A 16,191-nucleotide genomic window follows, 5' to 3' on the forward strand; every position below is an offset into this window, starting at 1 on the left:
CAGGCAAGGGGTGACATAACTGGGCTCCTGAGCCCCACAGGGGTCCCGCAGAAAGAATGTAGTTGGTCAAGGGAGCCGTGGACTCAAAAAGGTTGAAAACCTGGATTATACTATCAGCAGCACCAGGTAGCAACACACTGGGCCACCCTTTTGGGGTTGCATGCACAGAATTTGTGTGTTTTAATACCACACCCCTGCACGAATGAAAGTTGTCCACAGAAAAACAGCATGTCAAGGAGATGAGTTCAGCAGTGGCATTTTTCCCTGACATGCTCCGTTTCTGTGTGAAGAGCAGGATGCTTTTTTTTGGTGGTACAGTTCAGGAAGGCTTTACTGTGATTCCCCTGATTGTATAATCTGACTCTTACAGACGTGTCAGAAATAGAGAAGTGCTTACAGAGAAGCCAGCCAACAGAAAGGATGAATTATCAGTGACTTTATTTTGGGTTGCTTTTGAAGCTTCTTTTAGCTCTTCTAGAGCCCTGCCAGCTTCCTACAAGCCAACTTGGCTGTGCCTCTTTGGTCTAGCAGCTGTGATGGAAGTGAGCAAAGACAGATGGGGTTCTCACCAAACATGGAGCATCAGCAAAATATTTCATCAACATTCAATACTGAGTTTAGAGTATAATATGAGCATTCCAGGAGCGGGGGAGGTAATCTACTTTAATTTCTACATAGTAAACTCTTGGTATTGGGACGCGGGTGGCGCTGTGGTTTAAACCACAGAGCCTAGGGCTTGCCAATCAGAAGGTTGGCAGTTCGAATCCCCGCGACGGGGTGAGCTCCTGTTGCTCGGTCCCTGCTCCTGCCAACCTAGCAGTTCAAAAGCATGTCAAAGTGCAAGTAGATAAATAGGTACCGCTCCGACGGGAAGGTAAACAGCGTTTCCGTGCCCTGCTCTGATTCACCAGAAGCGGCTTAGTCATTCTGGCCACATGACCTGGAAGCTGTACGCCGGCTCCCTCAGCCAGTAAAGTGAGATGAACGCCTCAACCCCAGAGTTGTCTGCGACTGGACCTAACGGGCAGGGGTCCCTTTACCTAAACTCTTGGTATTAGCATTGACTGATCACTTATTTGCAAAATGGCTGGTGATGCTTTTCTAAAATTTGGAGTAGTTTATAAGAACAGTAAGCTAAAGCAAAAACAAAACAAAGATAAAATTAAAAACAAAAGGATTGTTATTAGCAGCAATATTAGCAGCAATATTAGCAGCAATTGAACTTCAAAGCAACAATTGCAAAAGCACGAATCGCAGAATCTCTTATAGGGCTGCCATATGGAATTTCCCAGCCATTTGGCTATCAGAAACAGTGTCCGGGTGGAAATCACTGAAACCTGCAGGAAAATCCATACGTATGGCAACCCTTAAAAATAGCTCCAAAACTACTTTAAAAAAAAAGTTTTGCAAAGAAAGCTCAACAACTGGATTTTCGTTTTTTGAAATATGGCACCCTATTTGTCTATGGTAGTCTTCAGGTGTTGGTGCTACATAGGCCTTCACAATCACCTTAAACCCACCCCAGCTCCTTTTTAAGAGCCAGTGTCAAACCATGACTTAACACAAATGCTTGAGCATGGAGGCTCCTGGAGAGGAGATTGCAGCCACTTTACTCCTCCTCTGTTCCTACCGCTGCTTCCCTGCAGTGAGCTAAGCCATGGTTTGACTTGGCACGTCATCCAAATCCAAGTGTGTGGTTTATCTCCTACAGACAAACCATGAGCAACAAGGCACAGAATAAACCTTCATCTATACATAGAAACTGTCCTGTGCAAATGTTATAGAAATCTGTGTCCTATATTGCCCTCTATTTTGTCAATACATTCCTTCTTTTTCTGGTGATGCCTAAGTGACTAGCTTACCTGTAGACGGACCTATCCTCCATGAAGGTCTCTCACATTTTTGGAAGTCATTTAAGCTAGATGACTTGTTAGGCTAGTGAATTTTATGTTAAAATGTTGTTTATGTGAAAAAGTTATTTAGGAATGTTGCTAAAATATTTATGGATAATTTGCCTGTAGTCAGAGGTAGATAATTTGCCTGTAGTCAACTAAGTTTAACTCGGAGCACAACCATTAGAATAAATGAACATGACTAAGTTAGTTCCATTAATTTCAACGGGTTTACTCTGATTAAAACATAGTTGAATACAAGAGAACAGGAACACGGGAATTATTGGCTGGGACTAGGCTTGCCTAGTGATCATGCTGGTGATTATGACACTGACTGTTGACTATTGAATTTCAGGAATTAAAAGAATGGACAAGGTACTACAAAGGACTCTGCTTCGGCTGTTGCTGTTATCACTGCTTCATACCTTGAGCCAAGGAAACAGAAGTAAGTTCCACATATATTATAGATTTCCCTTTACCACCAAACAGTGCTATTGTTTTCAAAACACTGATAGACAAATTGGTGCCATTTTGTGGGCTACGTCTTGATGCTCTGCAAGAAAGATGGTGTAAAGGTCTATTATTGTCTTCCTGAGCAACACTGAGTAGGCATAGTATATCTCATTGCTAGGCAGAATAATTACTCTAAACAACAAAATATAGTGGGCTTAATAGATGGTGCAGACAGTACAGGGCAGTGGCTAAAAGTCTATTTTTGGCATTGTATGTAATGCATGAACCCAGCCTTCCCCAACCTGACACCTTCCATAAGGTTTGGACTCCAAATCCATCATCTCCAATCAGCATGGCCAATGATTGTAATCCAAAACATCTGAAGGGCACTAGGTCAGGGAAGGCTGGTACCTATGATTTAGATCCGCAGTTGCAAAACGAAACAAACTTATTCCTGCAGGTGAAATTGGTATCCTGATTCTCCTTGTATTGCATTTCTCACCTGAAATTCTTCTTATCTGCACCAAAGCCCTGAGAAATGGTTTTCACATTGGCCCAGTTCACATATAATACTATGCCGAACTATGGCTAAATGTGAATGAGGGAGTCTGCAAGTGCATGGAGCAAACATCTTGGCCATCTCACTCCTCTCCCATTTCTCCTGCTTCCATGGTACCTGGAGTTAAGTCATGGTTTGGCTTAGCATTACATCTGAACCTGGGCTCATGGTTTGTCTCACTGCTAACAAACCACAAGCTGTAATTAAGATTTCTTCTTGACTAACACTGTGTGTGTCCTGCAAAGGAAATGAGAAGAGAGCCAGAATGGGACTAGGACAGAGTCCCCTTCTTTCTCCATTGCTAGACCAGTCTGGTTTCCTGTGTTTCTGACTTGTTGCTCTTGTCTCCTAGATAACCGTTGTGTGGCTTCCAGGGCAAAAAGCTGCACTGAGTGTATCCAAGTGAGCAAGGACTGCTCTTTTTGCAGTGATGAGGTAGGAGCTTTTTATAACTGTTGGGTTGTTGTCTTGATGCATACACATCTCAAAGCTCCAAATTTCACCTGAGTTTGGGCCACAATCTCACAGCCTCCAGTGCTGCATTCCTGGGCAATATCAACCCTGATTACACAGGTGATGTGTGTTGAGCCTCTACTCTTATGGCCCTGCCTACTCTTATGTACCTGTATGCCTTTGGATGGGTATGCATAATGTTTAGTTTCACCCCTCTCACTTCTAAATAGATTATTGCTCTACACACTCTAAGGAGTCCTTGACATGTGCATGCTTATCATTTGATAACTACAACATCAACTACTAATTTGTATGTGTGTATGAGCAAACGGAAGTTTCATATCACTTCAAACACAATTCTCTTCTGTGGGCTAAATTCGCACATTAAGGCTGCAATCATAACCACTTTACCTGAGAGTAAGCCTTGTCAGATTCAGAGGGACTTATTTCTGAGTACACATGATTTTGGATTACAGCCTAAACTGCTAGTCTACAGGGCTACATTGCAGGGCTAGTTCATACAATGTGTGTAAATTACTTGAGTGTAGTCTTCCCCAGTGTCCAGCATCCCCAGCCAGTAGGATCAAGGGTTAAGGGTTGATGTGGATTGTCTTCCAACAACATTTGAAGATCAAAGGTTGGGGAAGGCTGATTAGTGCCTCAGTGATTGGTAGCAAAATTGCGCCCCCCCCCCATTTAAAAGCATTGTGTGAGAGAGATGATGTGAACTTTCCAGCTTTGATGTTCCAGGTTGTAGCCAGGTGGTATGTTAGTGTCATATACAGTAAGGATGGAGAGGAAGAACTTGGATTTACAATCATACCTTGCATCTCAAACACCTTGGCTCCTGAACAAATCTGCTCCCGATCTATCGAAACCTGGAAGTGAGTGTTCCGGTTTTCAAACAATTTTCGGAAGCCAAACATCTGGCGCAGCTTCCACAGCTTCCAATTGGCTGCAGGAGGCTCCTGCAGCCAATCAGAAGCCGCGTCTTTGTTTCTGAAGGGTTCCGGGAATTGAACGGACTCCCGGAACGCATTCTGTTCGAGAACCAAGGTACGACTGTGCTCTTTTCACACTGTTGCAAACCTACCTCTCTTAAGTTGCAGTTACAGGTAGACGTAGGAATTTCTCATGGGACCACCACATTCTACCCTCAGTCTAACATGGAGTCAGATAGTAAGGTAAATGCTTAAAAATAGAGAATATCATGTATTTTCTAAATGTGTGTGTCATTCTTTTGCCCTAGAACTTCAAAGAGTCCCGCTGTGATTTCAAAGACAACCTATTAAGATACGGCTGCAGTCAGACCAGCATAGTCTTCATGGAAGGAGAGATGCTAACAAAATCAGTGAGTGGAGAGGAAGTCATGTAAAGATGGGATTTGTTGTTCTTGTTTAGTGGTTTAGTTGTGTCCGATTCTTCGTGACCCCACGGCCAAGCACTCCTGTCTTCCACTGCCTCTTGCAGTTTGGTCAAACTCATGCTGGTAGCTTCGAAAACACTGTCCAGCCATCTCATCCTCTGTCGTCCCCTTCCCCTTGTGCCCTCCATCTTTCCCAACATCAGGGTCTTTTCCAGGGAGTCTTCTCTTCTCATGAGGTGGCCAAAGTATTGGAGCCTCAGCTTCAGGATCTGTCCTTCCAGTAAGCACTCAGGGCTGATTTCCTTCAGAATGGATAGGTTTGATCTTCTTGTAGTCCCTGGGACTCTCAAGAGTCTCCTCCAGCACCATAATTCAAAAGCATCAATTCTTCAGCGATCAGCCTTCTTTATGGTCCAGCTCTCACTTCCATACATCACTATTGGGAAAACCATAGCTTTAACTATACAGACCTTTGTCGGCAAGGTGATGGGCTACAGACATAATAAAACAATTCCACACACCTGAATCACTGTCTAGAATTGCCAAAAGCCGAGTTTGCTTGGAAAGCCTCCCTAGCTTCTTTTTCTAAGTCAATAGGCTTAAGGGGAGGGTTACATAATTGGTCCAGTCACCTTGTACATACATATAAATGACGTTTCTGTACACTCTGGCTTCCATCACGGTGTTCTGTTGCACCAGAAGCAATTTAGTCATGCTGGCCATATGACCCGGAAAGATGTCTGTGGACAGACGCCGGCTCCCTAAACCTGAAGCAAAATGAGTGCCGTACCTCATAGTCACCTTTGCCTGGACTTAACCATCCAGGGGTTCTTTACCTTTACCTTTTTTACATATAGGGTAAAAGGTAAAGGTAAAGGCACCCCTGACCATTAAGACCAGTTGTGGCCAACTCTGGGGTTGCAGCACTCATCTCTCTTTATTGGCCGAGGGAGCCGGTGTACAGCTTCTGGGTCGTGTGGCCAGCATGACTAAGCCGCTTCTGGTGAACCAGAGCAGCACACGGAAGCATTGTAAATTTAGTTAATCTCTTATTTGTCATGAATCAGCTCTCTCCCTCTCTGATCTCTTATTAAAACGAAAAATGCAACATGACTGCTAAATCTTCTGAGGATTACTGGTGTCTCTTCTGGCAGGAATTTAAGATTGATACATCTCTGAAGAAAACACAAGTATCCCCGCAGAACATAGCAATGAAGTTGAGAGCTGGTGAGGAAGCTACCTTTGATGTGGATGTGTTTGAGCCCAGTGAATCTCCTGTGGACCTCTACATTCTCATGGACTTTTCCTATTCCATGCGTGACGACTTGGACAACCTTAAAACAATGGGCCAACAACTGGGTGAGAATTAAAAACTTATAAGCTGTGGGAAACAGCAGTCTGCAACGTCATAGTGCACTTGGCAAAAGACAGGGCTGGCCCTACCTTTAGGCTGAATGAGGCAACCATCTCAGGCAGCAGATCCTGAGGAGTGGGGCATCCTTTTCCCTTTGTTGGGGGATGAAGGTGTGCGCACGCACCATAGAACCTCTTTTGAAGCTCCAAACTAGCCTGCTGCCCTCATGTGCAATGAAAGTATTATGTAATCGGACTACATTGTGGGAAAGTATGTTTCAAGCTGAGGACTAAGGCTGCAATTCTAACCCCACTTACCTGGGAGCAACCCCCATCTAATTCAACAGGATTTATTTCTGAGCAGACATGGTTAGGATTGCAGCTTTAATTCAGGTGTGCCAGGACATCTTCACTTACTTGCTCCTTTCCCACTTTCTTCCTGCCAGCAAATTTTTTGACTCAGCTAACCAGTGATTATACTATTGGCTTTGGCAAGTTTGTGGATAAAGTTTCAGCCCCACAGACAGATATGAGGCCTGAGAGGTAAGTGAAGGTGATGCACCCAGGGGATATATTTGTGAATTAACTATTTAGGATCCATAGGATCCTAAATATATTGTGAATAAACTATTTAGGATCTTCTTCGTTGTTTTTAGTGGGTGGGTGTGAAAGATATAAAGTGAATAAGCCTTGTAGCTTAAGCTAGCCTGTTTCTAATACATATGACTATGCCCCTTCTCCAAACCGTGCTGTCCTACTTCTTCATATCCATTCATGACTGAATCTTGTGTATGTCAGTTGACTGACTCATGATGAATATCTGTTTTTAATATGTGTTCTTTCATTTTTAAACTTATTTTGCAAAACAGTTGTGCACCCCAAATATAAATGGGGGGATTACATTTATATCCCATCTTTCCTCCAAAACGAAGGAAAACAGTCTTTCTACATCTGATGAAATCAACTTATGCCTAAGAACATTTTGGTCACAACTCATTTGTTAATCTTTATTTTGTTTTTATTTTTTTGCTGTTTCAGATCACAACACATGACTGTTCTTCTATACAGTAATTAAGTTTATTAAACTGTATGGCAGATGACTGAGGCCTTTCCCTACAAGATGCAGAGGAGGTGTTTCTGACATCAACTTGCTGGTAGTTGATTATAAAGTCTTTGCTATTCTTTTTACATTCAGACTCCGTGAGCCTTGGACTGGTGCTGACCCACCCTTCTCCTTTAAGAATGTCATCCGCCTAACCCATGATATCAATAAATTCAGCCAAGAGTTAATGATGGAGCAAATATCAGGGAACTTGGATGCCCCAGAAGGTGGATTTGATGCCATATTACAAACGGCTGTTTGCAAGGTGAGCCAAGAGGTCACTGAAGAAGGCATAGATAGATAAAGCAATTAATTGAGTGTAAGATGGATATGGGCCTTCTTAGCCCCTCATCTGGCTGTGAGATCAATGAGAATATTTAGGCCAAAGCTTTGCTTTAATTATCAGCACATGGTAAAGCTTGTGTCTTGCTAGAACCTGGTTGAGTTTTAGAATGGATTAGCTGTTATCAAGCCATAGCTGGAGTTAGAACATTACAATTTACCATATTTTTTGCTCTATAAGATGCACCAGACCATAAGACGCAACTAGTTTTTGGAGCAGGAAAACAAGAAAAAAAATATTCTGAATCCCAGAAGCCAGAACAGCAAGAGGGATCACTGCACAGCGTTCTCTCTTGCTGTTCTGGCTTCTGGGATAGCTGCGCAAAGCCCCTTCAGGGCAGGGGGAAGAAGAGTTTGGATTTGATATCCTGCTTTATCATTACCCGAGGGAGTCTCAAAGCGGCTAACATTCTCTTTTCCCTTCCTCCCTGATATCAAACACTCAGTGAGGTGAGTGAGGCTGAGAGACTCCAGAGAAGTGTGACTAGCCCAAGGTCACCCAGCAGCTGCATGTGGAGGAGCGGAGACGCGAACCCAGTTCCCCAGATTACGAGTCTATCACTCTTAACCACTACACTGCCCTGAGGAGGCTTCGTACGGCTATCCCAGAAGCCAGAACAGCAAGAGGGATCACTGTGCAGTGAAAGCAATGATCCCTCTTGCTGTTCTGGCTTCTGGGATAGCTGTTCAGCCTGCATTCGCTCCATAAGACGCACACACATTTCCCCCTTACTTTTTAGGAGGGAAAAAGTGTGTCTTATATAGTGAAAAATATGGTAAATAAACTCCAAAATTTGTAGTTCAGCTGGCGCTTTATTGGGACCCACAACAGTGTGGCGAGTTCCCTAGAACTTTTCATCAAGCAGGCAGTGAGACATGAATGAGGAAAAATGAAAAACCAAAACTTATAAAAATTAGATTGATGAAGTAGCCGTGAGGTCAACTTGTAGACTCTTTTTCCAGGATAGAGAATGCAGACTGAATAAGTCCCTCCCAGGTGTAACAGATATCAGGTTGCACACCTGTGATTCTAGGTGTAATTTTCTGGAAATGTTTTGAAGATACAATTTAAAAAATGATTAATTATTGCTTAACAATGATAATTATTAAATAATTGTAAATAATAATAATTGTTAGTAAATAATTACTATTGAATTGTTACTTTAGTGTAAATGGTGTTTTAATTATGTACTATGGTTATTGTTTTTCAACTGCTATTCTGTTGTAAACCACTTTAAGTACAAACTTGTGAGAAATGTGCTGCATGCATAAAGATGGAGATAATGGTTTGATTAGCAGCTGAAAGACACATGAAGGTTAAAAATACAGTGGTACCTTGAGTTAAGTACTTAATTCGTTCCGGAGGTCCGTTCTTAACCTGAAGCACCACTTTAGCTAATGGGGCCTCCTGCTGCTGCCGCGCTGCCGGAGCACGATTTCTGTTCTCATCCTGAAGCAAAGTTCTTAACCCGAGGTACTATTTCTGGGTTAGCAGAGTCTGTAACCTGAAGCATATGTAACCTGAGGTACCACTGTAAATAAATACCAGAAGTGCCTTAGAATGGAAGCAGAACACATGGTGAATTCAGGGAGCTATACCTTGTCAATAGTTAAGAGATAAGAGCTGAGGCGACAAGATAAGAGAGAAGTGACCAGACACTGTCAACATCAGCACAAAAACAATTGATGAAGTTTCCAGACCTCTCAGCTAACCTTGGACTGGTCTGCAGTTGGAAGTGACACCCAGTGGCTGCAAGCTTTATTGATGTACCTAGAGAAGGGGTTGCCACAGAAACTTCTGCCATGGTGTGAATGGCCACAGCACTCTCCTCAACCTGTTTCTGGGGAACCTTCTTCATCTCTCTGAGTAAATTAAATCCCTCCACAATGTTGAATCTACACCCTTTTGTTTTTCTCTTTACCCACAGGACCAGATTGGCTGGCGGGAAGACAGCACTCACCTCCTGGTGTTCTCCACCGAGTCCGCCTTCCATTATGAAGCTGACGGTGCCAATGTCCTTGCAGGAATTATGAGGAGGAACGATGGATACTGCCACCTGAACAGGACAGGAAGTTACACCTTTGACACAAAGCAGGATTACCCCTCCGTACCCGCACTTGTGAAACTGCTGAGGCAGAGCAATATCATCCCCATATTTGCTGTCACCAACCACTCTTATGATTACTATGAGGTAAAAATGACACTGGGAAGACAGTGGGTGTTGGGTGCTTGGATGATGTCAGAGGAGAAACTGAGAGGTGTGTTTTTAAGCCACTGGCAGTTAACACTGGCCACCATTGCCTGGAGACAATGACCTTACAAGGAAGCCTGTTTAGGTATTTACTGCTGGACAAAAAGCTCTGCTCTCCTCCTCCAGCAGCAAAAGGGCTGCATGATCTGACTAGGGAAAGGAGGCCATCACTCATTGTTGTTTGGGAAATACACTTTGAAAGTTATCCAAGAATCCTTCAGCAGATGAGCTTTTTTCATTTTTTCAGCATCTCCTTAGTTTCCACATTGAAGCGGAGATATTGTGGGTTTTCACCATCTTCTCTAATATATGTCCAAATGTGCATCTAGTGTTTTCTTTTATATGTTCCTCATCCTAAAAATGTTATTCTGCTGTTCACTTTCTTCTCTGTGAAACACTACAATATTTTCCCATAGGAATATATGGGTAATGCGACACAGGTGTAGGAATCAGATTACCTTCAGGTACTGCATATTTCTCACCCAACAACTTGGTAACAGCAGAAACAAGAACATAAGCTATTTCAAAGCAGCTGCGCAATCTATTTTTGTAATCCAGCGGGGACCCCCAGTGGTTAGTTGGATAATCCCAGTCAGGAATCAGACCAAGATCTCTTTTGTTTCACACAACAGATTTCCATCCGCAAATGGACCAAGCTACATGTTACTCCAATAAATCCATGACTGATTATCTGATAAGTTTTTTTTGAAGAATATAGAACAAGCCCTACTGGATCAGACCTAAGGGCCATCTTAGCTAGCATAAGGTTACCAGATGTCCTCATTTCCCAGGGACAGTCCCCGGATTTACAAATCAGTCCCCATACAAAATCCATTGAAGTTGAAAAGTGTCCCTGGATTCATTGAAAAAAAATTGGTAACCTTAAGCTAGCATCATGTTTCCTTCAGTGATCAGCCAGATGTTTCCAAGAAGCTAACCTGCAGGGCAAAAAGACAATAGAGCAGGTGTGGAGAACATTAGCGCCTCCCCAGAAGTTGCTCCTCCCAGAAGTTCCTAAACTATAACTCCATGATCCCTAACCATTGACCATGATTGCTCGTTGCTAGGGCTGATGGGAGTTATAGTTCAGCAACATCTGAAGGGGCTTTAAGTTTCCACACCCCCGCATTAGAGTGAACAAATGCTTTATCTTAAATCTAAGTCCTAGAAGGATAGGGATTTGAGGGCCAAACTAGACATGTCAACTTTGCAAAGGAAATTAACTTGCATGCTGATTGTTATGAGAATAGCAGTCCTGGGGAAGGCTATGAGGATGGAGACGGGAGGATTTAAATATTTCTCTTCCTGCCATGATCCTGGCAAAAATAGGCTCTCCAAAGCTGCTATTTTCATTTCAAAGCAAGTTCCCATTGGTCCCACTGAAATGCACATTGCAGTTTCCAGGAGATGGTTTTGAGGATTGTGGCCAGAACAGAAAGAGTTAAACTTTCCCTTTCTCCCCAGCCCCCATGGTCTTGAGGCTGCTCAGGCTCCTCCTCGGCTACAGTTTCCGTAATAAAAAGCAGGTACATTAATTGCATTTATGCAATTAACATTACAGTTAGCTTGGCCCTAAGAATATTTTTTTCTCTATTCACTTTCTCTATGCCATGGATAATTTATATATTTTTCAATTAAAGATGCACAGAGAATGAGGGTATTTTAACTCCTTTCTTCCAGGCCATGTTCCCAGTCTAAAGCCCCTGCTAAGCTGCTATTTGTTCCATGGGGGGAAATTTCAGATGCGTGATACAGATTTGTGTTTTCCTCTTGAAAAGCAACTCACAGCTTGAGGGTGTTGGGCAGGGGATAGGGTTTAATGTCCCAGCCTTCACACCACTTTCCTAATTAAATTAGCACATGCACATACTGCTGTGTGTCTGTTTAAAAGACCAATGGAAGAGCAGTCCTGGATCCTCATGGCATAATGTGTGCTTTGGCCCTAAGATTCTTAACCTTCATTGGACTTCACTGAGTGTTGGCTTGACCTACTGGCATGAGGCTCCCCAGGATAATTGCTAAGGTGCTGCAGCTAAAAGAGTGCATTAGCCTGTGTGGGTAGCATATTCAGTTGGTGTTATGACAATTGCACTGGCTGCCTACTAGCTTCCATGCTCGCTTCACGGTACTGGTGTTGACTGATAAAGCCTTTCATGTCCTATCCCAAACAACTAGCCTCTGCCCACAAAGCCCCTTTTCTCCACCTGTTCATTAATATCAGCTAGGGAGGCCATTAATCAGAATGGCCTCTTTGAGATGGGTTAGAATGGGTACAAGATAGAACCATCCCTTCACAACAAGAGGTTTTGCTAGTCTTTGAAATGCACATTCCATTGTAGAGACCCAACCCAGTGAAAATTAATCATAACTACATCCTGTTGAAATCAATGGGAAAACACCACTGCTAATATTTGCTTTGTTGTTGTGACCTGTGTCTAGTGTTTCTCATCAGCAAAAATTCAACTACAATAGTAAGATAAAGGCATATGCTCAGTTACTGTGTATAACAAGGTACTTAACTATGTTGCTTTCTCTGTTGTCCATTTAAGGTTGTAACAGAACTTAAATATTTAACTAATTCACTGCTTTTTCTTTTTTAATAGAAACTGCACACATATTTCCCAATTTCTGAAATTGGGAGGCTGCAAGAAGATTCCTCTAATATTGTGGACTTGATTCGTACGGCTTACAATGTAAGAGGCAACATCAGGAATCTGTCCTATCTAGGAATGGAAAAGAAATTCAATTTTGTGTGCATTTTAATGAGAAGCTGCATAATTTTCACTTCTCAAATCAATATGTGAACCAAAACACAGCTAGCCTTTGACATTTGTACTTCACTGAATTTTGCGGTGACAATACAACTCAAGGAGCAAATTAATAGAGCCATCCTCTGTGGACATGGTTGGGCGTTATAATGTGCAAATCCTATTATTATAATCAAGGGGGAACCTCTGAATTTGGTATGTTTCAGTTTTATTAATTTATTCCCTCCTTGCCTTTCCCAGCGTATTAGTTCCAAGATGGACATTCGAGCTTTTGGAACCCCAAAAGCCATGAAAACAGAAATAACATCTGAGATGTATGAAAAGACAGAGTCTGGCTCATTCAATATTGTCCGTGGTGAAGTGGTAAGGCCTACCTCCGCTTTGTATTTCTGTTTTCCTCATTCACTCACTCTTGACAGGGACAGGGCCGGCCCAGCCATTAGCCTAGTGGTGAAGTGACAGCATTGGCACCGATTTTATGCGTGATCTCCCCCAAAATTGGCAAGAACTCACATGAAAGCTGTTCTGATGCCAGCACTGCTTCTCTGCCAGTAGCAGCAGTGGTAGGGTGGGTAGAGCAGGTGTAAGGAGCAGCAAATATGGCAGTGTTGGTGGCGGCAGCAGCAGAGCATGGCAGCATTTCCTGTTTTGCCTCAAATGGCAAAATGCGATGCACCGTCCCTGACCTGGGCATTCAGATGATGGCACTGAGTCCAATTATTTCCAGAAGAATGGAAGAGTAGAGCAGTCTCCATAGATACAAATGGCTTTGGAGCTAGTAATTGTTTGTAAATGGTGGCGTTTTGACATGGATGAAACACATATTCAACATGTATTCATCATAAGTGGTTGCTGCCATTTTAGGACCCCATTTATGTGTGTTTTATTAAATCAAACTTTTAATTAGTACTAAAATACTTTCCTTTTTTTTAAATAAAGAAGTATAGCTGTACAATGTTATAATGTCATGATGATATCTATCCATCCATCCCTTTCTGGTAACAATCATTAACCAGGTTGCTAAAAACGTGTTGTTGCTGCTGCTTCTTTGACAATCACTCATAGCTGAGTAAGATTGTCTTCCATGAACACAGTCTTCACAATGAGTCCATATGTGACTGTGGAGGCCAATTCTGGATCCACACATCCTTCCACATCAGGGACATAGGTTTTCGGGTGCGAGTTTATCATGGTTAGGGTTTGGCAAATGTACCTTCCTCTTAGCACATTTCTCTCTTTCATCATGAGTTTGAGCGTCTTCAAAGTCCACAACACCTTTTGTAAAGGCTGTTCTCCAGTTGGAGTGCTCACAGGCCAGTGTTTCCCAGTTGTCGGTGTTTATACTTCATTTTTAAAGTTTTGTCTTGAGAGAGTCTTTAAACCTCTTTTGTTGACCACCAGCATTACGCTTTCCATTTTTAAGTTCAGAATAGAAATTGCATTATACTGTTATAGCACTGTAAGACAAGCAGCAGCAGCAACATAGCATGACTGTGTTAAGAGTTATTCCTCCATTTCAGAAAAAAAGGCAGGAAAGTGTTTTACTGCTAATAAAAAGATTGATTTTGAAAACAGGGTTTGAAAACAGGGTTAAAGAAAAATCTACACACCACAAGCTGCCCTGGTTTCCCTCCGGAGGAAGGGCAGGATATAAACTGAATGAATGAATAGCGAATGTGTGTTGCTGACCTTCAAATGGGCTACGTCACACCTGATAGGATGGGCAGGACAAAGTAAGACTCACACAGAAGCGCAATACTCCTACTAATGTGGAAAGTCAATTGCAATTCACTTTTAGTTCAGAACTTGAGAGCAATGATTAGGTAGCACCATCTGGAAGCAGCCATTAACAATAACTGTTCAGGACAGGAAGAGCAGGGCCCCATATCCCAGACCACCACCATGTCGTGTAGGTTTTCTGGTTGTATCTCCATCCCACCCAGCTACTTATACATGGGGGAGGGGGATGCTGTGCAGCATCGGGAACATACACTTCTTATCCATCTCGGAAGCAAGTTAGCAATATCCGTTTCCTTGTTTCTACGTCTTCAGCCTTGTGCCTAGCCGTTCACCTTCCAGGTTGCTGTTTAAAGTGGCATATCTCTCTTGTCTTTCTCTCTTTGGATCAATCCAGCAAATGAACAGGACTTCTCTCTTCCATCTAGGGCAGATTCAAAGTACGTGTGAAAGCTCATGAGCAAGTGGGCGACAAGCATGTCTGCAGCCTCCCGGAGAAAGATCGGGATGGCGTTTTCCACATTAAGCCCTCCTCTTTCGGTAACAACGTGGAAGTAGCAGCCTCAGTCATTTGTGACGCCTGCCCCTGTGAACTGGTACTTTTTTGTTCTCCTCTTTGGTTGTCCTACCCCAAGAATGGCTCTAGATATTAATGTTATAGGAAGCCTGACTCTTGTATGAGCTCTTTAAGTTTGCATATAGAAGCAAAACTAGAGGCTACCATTATTTTTTCTCTGAAGGACATGTGACTAAATCTGATCCCCTAGAATAAAGTTCAGTAACATCTCTTCTCTTGTACTTTGCAGCAACAGGAAGTCCTATCACCTAGGTGCAATTTCAGGGGGAACTTCGCCTGTGGAGAGTGTATTTGCAATGCAGGCTGGTAAATACCTCATCCTTATTTTTTATTAAGTGGGGTGTGTGTTTTCTATTTCCTTCAGCAGAAAATATCAGTTGATTGATTGATTTGTGCCCTGCCCTTCCTCCAATCTGGAACACAGTGCAGCTTCGAATAAGAAGCATAAGGACAACTGTATAAAATAAAACACAAAACATCAGATATCAATAAAATGCAGCAGTGCAGCAGCAAAAAATAAATAAAAAATCTATGGGACCAGCAACCTAACCCAAACAATTCATCCTCCAAACTACTGGACAATAAACTTCTGGTTTATTGTTGTTTTATAAATCTTGGTTAATGGTAACCGTGGTTCAACGTTATGTTCCAAACCAACTACGAATAGGAGGCAGGAAATTTTTAGACTCAAATATATGTTGGACTCATGCTGTCTGCTTTTCTCTAAGCCACACTTTCACCTCTCACTAGTCACTTCATGGCAAAGAAAGGTTGAGCTGTGACCAATTATTATCATTTCTTTGCACCATGCCTTCTAAGCAAGATGTCAGACCTTTGAGGCGTTTCTCAGTCTTTGTCTTGACTTCCTTTCTCCTTGACAGGCGGGGAGCTACGTGTAACTGCTCTACCACCTCCTCTACTGACGATGCGGCCTGCATACGACCAGGGGATACAGAGCCCTGCTCAGGGCAAGGTGAATGCCTCTGTGGGCAATGCGAGTGCTATTCTGAGGGTCGGACCCAGCGTTTTGAGGGCCGCTTTTGTGAATTTGACAATTTGCAGTGTCCCCGCAGTTCCGGATTCCTCTGCAACGGTGAGTGAGGCCTTCTGGAGCAGTGGCCAGGCTTCAGGTCTGCCCTCAGGTGGTTACAACTTTCTGCTGCAGGCTAAGGCTACACACCTGAATCCATTTACCTGAGAGTAAGCTCCCTTGAATCCGATAGGCCTTAGCAGGCACAGTTAGCATTGCACCGTAAACTGTCGTTCTCAGATGCTTGTGAAATCACACAACTAGATCATAGATTATAGAGGATTCACTATTGTGTTAATGACTGAAT

At 42.9% G+C, this 16,191-nt stretch overlaps 1 protein-coding gene across 13 annotated transcripts in view; it reads left to right on the forward strand.

Moving 5' to 3' along the window:
* ITGB4 (integrin subunit beta 4) overlaps positions 1 to 16,191 on the forward strand; it is a 67,078-nt gene that overhangs the window by 16,479 nt on the left and 34,408 nt on the right. For all 13 annotated transcript variants that reach the window (XM_083725592.1, XM_083725588.1, XM_083725594.1 and 10 more), the window contains exons 2-13: positions 2,248 to 2,337; positions 3,257 to 3,339; positions 4,607 to 4,708; positions 5,878 to 6,082; positions 6,523 to 6,619; positions 7,272 to 7,443; positions 9,449 to 9,712; positions 12,376 to 12,465; positions 12,781 to 12,903; positions 14,706 to 14,873; positions 15,084 to 15,160; positions 15,736 to 15,947. In XM_083725592.1, the coding sequence (XP_083581718.1) occupies positions 2,259 to 2,337; positions 3,257 to 3,339; positions 4,607 to 4,708; positions 5,878 to 6,082; positions 6,523 to 6,619; positions 7,272 to 7,443; positions 9,449 to 9,712; positions 12,376 to 12,465; positions 12,781 to 12,903; positions 14,706 to 14,873; positions 15,084 to 15,160; positions 15,736 to 15,947 (1,672 nt within the window). In that variant the 5' untranslated portion in view covers positions 2,248 to 2,258. The remainder of the gene's footprint in view (positions 1 to 2,247; positions 2,338 to 3,256; positions 3,340 to 4,606; positions 4,709 to 5,877; positions 6,083 to 6,522; positions 6,620 to 7,271; positions 7,444 to 9,448; positions 9,713 to 12,375; positions 12,466 to 12,780; positions 12,904 to 14,705; positions 14,874 to 15,083; positions 15,161 to 15,735; positions 15,948 to 16,191) is intronic.

Source organism: Podarcis gaigeae (assembly GCF_964106915.1).
Source record: "Podarcis gaigeae genome assembly, chromosome: 2".
NCBI lineage: Eukaryota > Metazoa > Chordata > Lepidosauria > Squamata > Lacertidae > Podarcis > Podarcis gaigeae.